General features: G+C 54.7%; 1 protein-coding gene across 1 annotated transcript in view; it reads left to right on the top strand.

Moving 5' to 3' along the window:
• Positions 1–397: 397 nt before the first annotated feature.
• RIMS4 (regulating synaptic membrane exocytosis 4) overlaps positions 398–9,099 on the top strand; it is a 70,028-nt gene continuing 61,326 nt past the window's right edge. Inside the window, exon 1 of the mRNA XM_043480416.1 lies at positions 398–618. Within this exon, the coding sequence (XP_043336351.1) occupies positions 522–618 (97 nt within the window). The 5' untranslated portion in view covers positions 398–521. The remainder of the gene's footprint in view (positions 619–9,099) is intronic.

Raw genomic sequence — 9,099 nt, 5'->3', positions numbered from 1 at the left:
CAGCGTGGGGCCGCACCCCGGGACTGGGGGCGCAGCAGTCGGGCGCGCTCGTCGCTCGGGGCGCGCACAACCTGCGGGCCCGGGAGGCGAGGAGGGGCCCCGCCCGCGCCCTCCGGCTCCCACGCCCCGCGCGCGGCGCCCCCTCCCCCGGGCGGCGCCGATTGGCTGCGGCGGCGACTGGAGCCCGCCCCGCGCGGCCGGCTGGGGGCGCCGCGGGCCAGAGCGAGCTGCGCCGCCACCGCCGCCGCCGCCACCGCCACCGCCACCGCCACCGCCGCCACCGCCACCGCTGCCGCCGCCGCCGGGAGCACCGCGCGCCTCGGGCTCCGCGCGCCGCCAGCTCCCGGCCCGCCCGCCGGCCCCGCCGCGCCCGCCCGCCCCGCCGCGGAGTCCCGGCCCGGCCCCGGGCCGCCGCCACCACGCCGCGCGCCGTACTCCGCGTCAAGAATGGGGCGGCCAAGCTGCCCAAGCCGGCCGCCACCGCCGCCGCCGCGGCCGAGGCGCCGGGCGCCGGCGCGGGCATGGAGCGCTCGCAGAGCCGCCTCAGCCTGTCCGCCTCCTTCGAGGCGCTCGCCATCTACTTCCCGTGCATGAACTCCTTCGACGATGAGGACGCGGGTAAGCGCGCTGCCCTCCCCCGACCCCCGGGGGGCGTCCCGGGAGCCGGATCCCGAGGCCCCATCCCCGATCCGGTGCGCCCTAAGAGGTGGCCACTCTTTCCTCCCCACCCCCAATCCCAACCACCCTCGGGGATGCGCCCCCAGGGTCTAATTTCCCACCCACGGGGCCTCAGAGTCTCTAGGGTGTGGGATCTTCTCGCCTCCCGCCGCCCCCAGGGACCTAGATCCTCTGCATTCACCCCTTTTCCGCAGGTGGGCCCTTTGGGTCTCCTGGACTTAGCTATCCCTACTCACCTGCGCCTACTGAATGCTCCCATTCTTGTCCCTGGATCCGACCTGCCGCCCTCCCCGAGCCTCCTGTAAGTGCCCCCTCCTCAGACCCCGGGGCTCTGGCCGCCTCACCCGCGGGGCTCCGACGCGCCCCCCGCCATTGGAGGTGGCGCGCAACCTTCCTGCTCCATCTTTGTCTTGGCTGCATCCTGAGACTCCCTGGGCCAGACCCCTGCCCCGCGCCCAGGGCCTTGAGCGCCCCCCGTTTGTCTCTCTTCGTCCTCCCCCAGGGGCGGGGGTTTCGGGCTCCAGGACTGGGGTGGACCTTGAGGGGACCGGCCGGGGGACGGCCTTTCCTCTCGGTTCCTCCCGGCTGGTCCCGGAGGGAGGCGTAGGGCGGCGACGACTCTACACCTGCGCGCCCTTCCGAGTGTGCCCCTGATCCCGGGTGCTCTTGGGCCTGGAGTGGCCTTTCTGGGTGGGCTGGACCGGGCTATCATTCATCGGCCCGAACCTCAGGCTCCCAGGCCTGCGCGCAACCTCAGCCGGAGCCCAAGGGGCGGGGAAATGTGGAGAAACCGGCTCCTGGCGGCCCTGGGACCAGGCAGAGGAAACAAGGGCTTCGGATACGCTTTTGCGGTGAGGAAGCGAATCCACCAACAGGTGGGGTAGCTGGAGGGCTTTGGGTGAGAGTTCCCCAAAGAGTGCCAGAGAGGGAGTCGGAATCAGGTTCCGGTCTTGGGCTTGCTTATCTCTTTATCAGCCGTGACCTTGGGTGAGTCTTGCCTCCCCTAGCCTCCATATACTGATCTGTAAAATGGGAGGACGGTACCTCAGACACAAGGTTAAGTTAAAAGTGTTTTGTACGCTGATCTGAGAGTATTTTAGTTCAGTGAGGGGATGAAAGGGGAGGGGAGTGTGTGATGGGGAGGAGCAAAATGGGGAACTTGATAACAATACGGATGAGTTCTCCCCTAAATACATACACGCACCATCCAAACATTTTTGTCCATAGTTTTAGGGAGTTCAAGGGCTCTGCTTAAAACTCTCTGCCTGCAGGGACGCTTATTCTGGTCAGCCAGTTATCTGATAAGCCTTGGATGGAGCGGTGGGTGATGGGTGCTCACCTCTTCCTGTTGGATCAGGAGGCAAGTGGGGAGAAAGTTCTACAGCAGAATGTTTTGGCTAAGTGGGTGAATGGGGGCGTGTGAGGCTGACCCCTGACACAGCTGTCTTGCTGTTGACCTGAAGAGGGGGTGGAGTGAAATGGTTACTGCAGAGCCAATTTACAGAATCACCATTTTACAGAAAGAATAACTGAGGCTTCGCTTCCCCCTTGATGCTGCTGAGGGAGCGTAGTATTATTATTATTATGGACAAGGCAAGGTGAGGAGGGGTGGAGGGGCTCTCCTAACCCAGTGGCCTCCCCTGGAGCAAAATCAGAGAGAGGAAATCTTGCTCAACTCAGGGCTTGGGGACGGAGCCCCACCTGCCTCGGTGGGCAGGCTCCCCTATCCCTCCCTTGATGTTCAAGGACAATCCTGAAGTTCAGCAGGCCACTTGGGTCTCAAGAGCCAACTGTCGCTGTGGTAGGGACAGTTGGGTTTTTCTCCAGAGTCATGCTCCTTGTCATGATTCAGACGCTTTGGTTATTATCGTTGGTTGCAGGCGACTTGCTCTGGTTTCACTTAAGTTACAATAGGTAACTTCATGCAATATTAGAGATTTTTAAAGGTCCACCTGATTTTTTTCCCCCCAGCAGATTTCTTCAAATTCTTAACTTTTTTTTCACTTGGGGGACCTCAAAATCATCTTGTCCAACATCTCTTTGCCCCCAAATGGATGTGTGTGTGTTTGTGTGTGTGAATGTGTGTGAGATTGAAGTCCCTGTGTGTGTGTGTATAACCCAAGGTCACCCAGTGAGTCGGGCATAGAGCCGAGACTAAAATCAGGTTTCCGGTTCTCTTTCCAGTAAAGCACTAGTCCTGTCTCTGAAAGATGATTTTTTTTTTTTTTAAAGTCAGATCTCGCTGTGTAGAAAATGGTTCCCAGGTGAAGAGGCCCCAGGGAGCTGCCAACAGCCAAGAGTTTGGTTTGGGCGTCTTGTACTCAACTGCTCATCTTAAGGGATGCTTCAAATTTGGGAGGGGGAGGAAGAAAGTGAAGTTTCATTTCTGGAAGGCTAAAGAACGTCTGGTGAGAATCAGAAGTAGGGAACGTCGTCTTGGTTCTTAATTTTTCTTGTTCTTCTCAAAGTCATTAATTTCCTCCTTTAGAAAAGAAGCCTTTTAGATTCATTCTTTTAGAGCGGCGCTGCACTGAACTAATTTCAAAAAGCGGTTTGAATATGTCTCAGATAGTGGACAGAGACTGCTCTAGTCGGAGGGCTGTCAGACTGACCTGACTCTACCTTTCTCTTTTCTGCTCCCTCGCCTGGCCTCGCCTCGCCTCCCTCTCTGTTCCCCGTGGCCCAGAAGGGCCCCCGATGGTCCTCTGGCTTATCTAGGGTCCTCCCTTTGTTGCTGCTTCCACCTCCTGTCCACTGCATCTTTTTCATCAACTCGATTGACTCAGAGCCATCTTCAGAGCTTATATGCTACCCTTCAGCTGGTTTCCTGAGAAACTGTGAGGAGGAGACTTTCATTAGCCTTAACTGGGCCAGAGCACTTTCTTCCCTTGAGCTTGGGAGCCTTGGACATTTTGTCAGCAAAGGAAGCTGCCCCTTCCTCCCCGTTCTAGCCATCCTGGGGCTCAGGAGGCTGGTAGCCGCGGATTCCTAGAATTCTTCCCAAGAAGCATCTTCCCTTGTGCACTCTGAACCCACTTCTTACACTGCTTTGCCCCTTTTTAGAAAGATATTGGGGCTTTAAGCCCAGGTTGGATGCATGAGACAAGTGCTCAGGGCTGGTGCACTGGGAAGACCCAGGGGGATGGGATGGGGAGGAAGGTGGGAGGGGGGATCAGGATGGGGAACACATGTAAATCCATGGCTGATTCATGTCAATGTATGGCAAAAACCACTATAATGTTGTAAAGTAATTAGCCTCCAACTAATAAAAATAAATGAAAAAAAAATGCAGGCAAAAAATAAATAAATAGATAATTATTATTAATTAAAAAAAAGATATTGGGGCTTTAGAGAGGCATGCTTTTGGGAGGCATTTTTCATGTTTGTGTCTTCATGGCTCAACCTGGCTCCTTCTGGCTTTGTAATTGAGGAGGGATGGGGCAGCGGGGAGTTAGACATGTGACCTCTGCTTTCTTATATCAGGAAGAAAATAAAGAGTATGGACCACAGAGGGTAAACATTTTTTAAATGATTCCTTCTGCTAAGTATTCTCCTAGGCACTTTCAATATTGCTTTCTTTCCTCACAGCAAGTCTATAAAATTAACATTTGACAGTCCCCATTTTCAAATGGGAAAACTGAGACAGAATTCATGTTAACATCCCCATTTTTCAGAGGAGAAAACTGAGACACAGAGAGAGTATTCACTCAAGGTCACTGAACCAGGAAATGAGGGAGGCAGGATCTGAACTTGAGCAGTCTGCCTCAAGCATCTATGCTGTTGATTGTTACGCTGTGTGTGCAGAGGGCAGAGTACAGCGCCTGACACGAGATGGGCTCTCAGTAGCTGTTAGCTTGTTTCTGAGCAAGATTGTAAAAAGGAATCTGTGGGTTAGAGGCAGGGGGGAAGCCTGGTTCTCAAAACGTTAACTTATAAGCTAATTTTATTGCATTGTTATAGCTATTAAGGCAGAATTGGGCCCTCCTTCTTGGGAGGGGTTTAAAGAAGGGGATTTGGGGGACTTACATGTGGAACAAGAGGGTGGGGAGCACCCAGCTCCCCATGTCCCTGTTCTCTTCAACAGTTCATTTTTATTACATCTACAGTCCCAGACCTGCCAGTCTGCCTTGGGGCATGGCTGGGGAGTGTGTCTGGAGAGTGTCTCCAGTTTCCAGCAAATGCCAAAGGGGGCTGCTACATCAGGGTCTGAAATTGAGGATGGTGTCCCTGAGTCTGACCAAGTGGTTTTGGCGTCCAGTTCTCCCCCACCCGCTCGGGAGAGGGGCGGAGAAGATGGAGCAGCCAGCTCCGATTTGCCCATAGGATGCTTCGATCCAGTGCAGGGAGGAAGTTGCCATGGCAACACCGGCCGGCTACCGGTCCCTCTCCTAGCAGTTCGGGCCACATCTCTGAGCTGGAAAGCCCTTCGTGGTACCGCCTTCTTCCGATCAGGCCAAATCTGGTGGGTGGGGTGGCCTGGTGGCTGGGACCTACCAACTAGTGCCGAAACCCAGTCCCCTTATTTTTGGACGGAGGGAAGATGGAGGGGGCTGTCTGCGTTACCTCTCCTGGCTGGTGGGGAGGAGATAACTTATGTCTCGCCAGACAGATCTCAGCAGGGGGACCGAGAGCTCCAAGTCCCGCCCCCACCCCAGGCACCTGGAATGACCCGCCCTGGACTCCCCCTCCCTTCCCCAGTTTTCTCCTCTTGGCAGAGTTTTCTTTCCCAGCCCCAGTGCTAACTTTTGTCCTTGAAATTTGACCTGAGCTTTTCCTGGGAAACAAAATGTCCTGCTGAACCACCCCTTCCACCCTGAGGTGGTGGGAACAGAGGACTTCGGCCCTAAAGGGGGGCTGGGGCTGGGTGGATGAGGGGGAGTGGTGAGGGGAGGAGCCTGAAAATATCCTTCAGGATCGGGGCCGCTGGAGGGCGCGAGGTGGAGGTTCGGAAGCCTCTGTTCCCACCTTCATCCCTGGGGCACGCCACTTCCTGTTCCCCCTCTGCCGCTTTCCCTAAGTTACCACCAAGTGCTGTAATCTCCTTTATGGGCTGGGAATTGGGCAGAACTCTTCTGGATTTGGATAACTGAGGCACAGTAAAGAATGGAACCAGCTCTTCTCATAGTTCAGGCTGTGGGTGGGGTGAGAGCGGACCCCAAACTCCGCTGTCTTGAATGACCCTGAAAGAGGCATCTCAGAAAAATAGCATGCACAGGAGTCATCCTTTCCCCCGGTGCACAGCTCACTGGCCTCCAGATCTGTTCTGATGCTGGTAGAGCTCTTTCCGAAAATTCTCTCCCCCCTCTCTGGCGCCCTCTCTTCCTTGTCCCCAGGCTGCCAGACTCATGGCTGCAGCTTCCTTGGCGTTTGCAGCTATCAGAGAGGCCCCCCTGCTTGTGTTTGGTGGGAAGGGAAAAGGAGGGACCCGTTGCCTTGTCTCCCTTTGAGAACTCTGCGCTGCCTTCCTCCTTGCCCACCTCCACCCAGAGGTGAGCCTGTTCCGACTGAGGACTGGGAGAGTGCAGGGCGGAGAGGTGGAGAGCAGATGCGAGCCAGCTGACCCCCTCTCTCATCTCAGGGCCCTTCTCCTCTCTGCCTCCCCTAACATCTCTTCACGGTGGCCTTAACAACCATCGCTTCAGCATGTCTTTTAAGAATTGTTGGAAAGGCACCAGTTTTGGAGAATGTGCTCAGAAGGGTGTAGACGCCCCGCCTCCCCCCGCGCACACACTGTCGTCTGTGTACCCCCTCCCCCCCTTGGCAGTCAAGCCCGCTGTCTTCCTGTCGAAGCTCAGTTCCCACCCTCACCCCCAGTCCCCTGGAATGACCAATGGGAATTCCCTCCCGGTCCCTACCCTCCCCATTTACTCGATGCGGCTTGGATTTGACTCTACCTTGGTGTTAGGGCCTCAGGCAAATCCCAGGCCTCAGTTTCCCTCTCTTGAAAAAGGGGTTAATCATCCTTGTCTGCGCATGTATCAGGGTTGTAAAAATAAAAATGGTTGAAGGGCTTGTTCTCCTGCGCTCAGTGCCTTCCATAGTCTCCCTGAATCTTACAGCAGCCAGAAGGGGTAGCTACTGTTGTCGATGTACCCATTTTGCAGATGAGGAAAAGCCAGGCAGCTTGGTGTAGTTTTGTGACTTTCTTGGGTTGCACAGTAGTGATTCAAACCCAGGCGTGTTTGACTCCAGAGACCATCCTCTGCCTCCTGGCCTGAAATGAGATTCCAGGGGGGAAAGGGCAGTGTCAGGCCTGGCGGCTGTGCTTGGGCTGGCAAAACAGCCACTGACGAAGGCAAGGGTGTGTGGGCCTGTTCAGCTTCAGATGTGCCCCTCTGGGATCTGCCATCCCACTCCATTCCACCCCAGCTCACTGGAGTGCCTTCCTGCCCATCGGTTCCTGGATGATCTCCGTCACGGGGCTGCCTGGCCTCCTTGAAGAATCCAGTTGTCTGCCCCAGCCCTGGGGGCCGATCTATCACCTGCCTCTCCAGACCGATGTAGGCCAATGCTGGATTATATTTAACGCTGTGCTATTTCCACTTGACAGCTCCGAAGCACCGTCCCCCCTCCCCTTTTCTCCTTCCTCCCCCCTCCCCTTCTGATTCACTCGGAAACTGACAAGGCTGATGTCAGCGCCTTATTCTTAGCCCCCGTAATTGTAACTGCATTTAGCAGTGCGCACTTCATTAACAGTTTCTGCGATGGGGGAGTGAGATGAGTGTGTGGCTGGGCAGGGATGCGGGTGGGGGTGGGGAGGGGGCAGCTGCTGCAGAGACCCTGGCCAGGTGCCTCTTCTGGATGGACTAGCTGGGTGGCTTCCAGGCCTGGCTTTCCAAGACTAGCGATCTTGGAAGGCCTCTTGGAGAGCATCTAGTCCATGCTCTTCATTAGGCAAGGAGGGAAACTGAGGCTCTATGAGGCAGAGCACCTTGCCAGGGTCACATGTTAAGGATCCAGGGCTCTGGACTTTGAGTCTAGGTTTTCTTCTTTGGTGTTATTATTTCTTCAACTCATATTTAATTAGCTGCTCAGTGCCAAACGTCTCTTTAGGTGCTGGGACTATATCTGGGGAACAAGTCAGGCAGTTACTGCTCTTATGGAGCTATGTTCTGGAGTGGAGGAGACAGATAATAAACAGGGAAGCAATTAAGCAATAAATAATTTCAGACTGTGTTAAGTGAAATGAAAAGAAGACAGGTTGATGGGCTAGGACATGAAGTAAGGTAGTCAGGAAAGGCTTACTGGGGAGGTGACAGGTGAGTTGAGGCCCTGCATGACAAAGAGCCAGCCATGGGAGTATGAAGGGCGAGAGGGATTTAGGCGTAGGGAACAGGTGGTGCAAAGGCCCTGAGGTCAGCGTGAATGTGGGTGTTCAGGGAACAGACAGCAGACCAGCGTGATTAAGCTGCATGAGGGGAGGCGAGGTCAGAGAAGTAAGCTGGGGGCACAAGTGAGCCTTGTAGACAGGAACAAGGAATATGAGTGTGGGTAACTGAGGTTCAGAGTGGGAAGGAGAAAGACCCTCAGCTTGATAAATAAATTCAGAAGCCAAGAACTCCCGCCTCCTGAATCCCAGTCTTTTGAGTTCCTTAGACACAGGTGACTTTAAATGCGTCATGTGGCTTCCTTTCCCATTGTAGCTGGAAGGTAGTGTGGAGTCTGGGCTGCTTCTGCCCAGGCAGGCTCTCCCTGCCTGCCCCCTCTCTCCTCCTCAGCTCTCATCTGACCCAGCTGTATCACTTCTTGGGGTGATATAGCTGGGGAGCTTCCAGGGTGGGACAGAAAGAATGTGGCTTTGGAATCCAACACACCTGCATTTTTATCTCACCTCTGCCATTTCTAAATTGTGCGACCTTGGGCCGGTGGCTTCAGCTCTCTGGGACTCAGTTTCTTCTTCTGTAAAATGGGCGCATAATAATGGACTTCCCTGGCTGTCTCATTAGTGATTAAGTCTCTGCGTTTCCACTGAAGGGGGCATGGGTTCGCTCCTTGGCTGAGGAGCTACAATCCCACAAGCTGTGTGATGCGGCCAAAAAAAAAAAAAGTAAGTTCTTCAAAAGGTTATTGTAGAGAGTAAATTGACATAATGCACAAAACACACCTACCTCAGAGCTGGGCATGTGGTCCTCAGTTATAAGGACCAGTGAGATGATGGGTTTAATCCTGTGCACATAGTAGGTGCTCAGTTAGAGGTGACCGCTGTCATTGTGCTTGTTCCTGTTGGGTCAGAATCCTCAAGTTGACTTGTTGAAACAGATTGCTGGGCCTCTCTCCAAGTTTCTCCTTTAATCTGGGTTGGGACCTAAAATTCTTATTTATTTAAAAAAATTTTTTGGATGCACCACACAGCATGTGGGACCTTAGTTCCCCCAACTAGGAATCAAACCCACTCCCCTTGTGGTGGAACCTCAGAGTCTT

Source organism: Cervus canadensis, chromosome 10 (assembly GCF_019320065.1).
Source record: "Cervus canadensis isolate Bull #8, Minnesota chromosome 10, ASM1932006v1, whole genome shotgun sequence".
In the NCBI taxonomy this organism is placed as follows: Eukaryota; Metazoa; Chordata; class Mammalia; order Artiodactyla; family Cervidae; genus Cervus; species Cervus canadensis.
The sequence above is the reverse complement of the archived record's forward strand: the minus strand, read 5'-3'. Positions and strand labels throughout refer to the sequence as shown.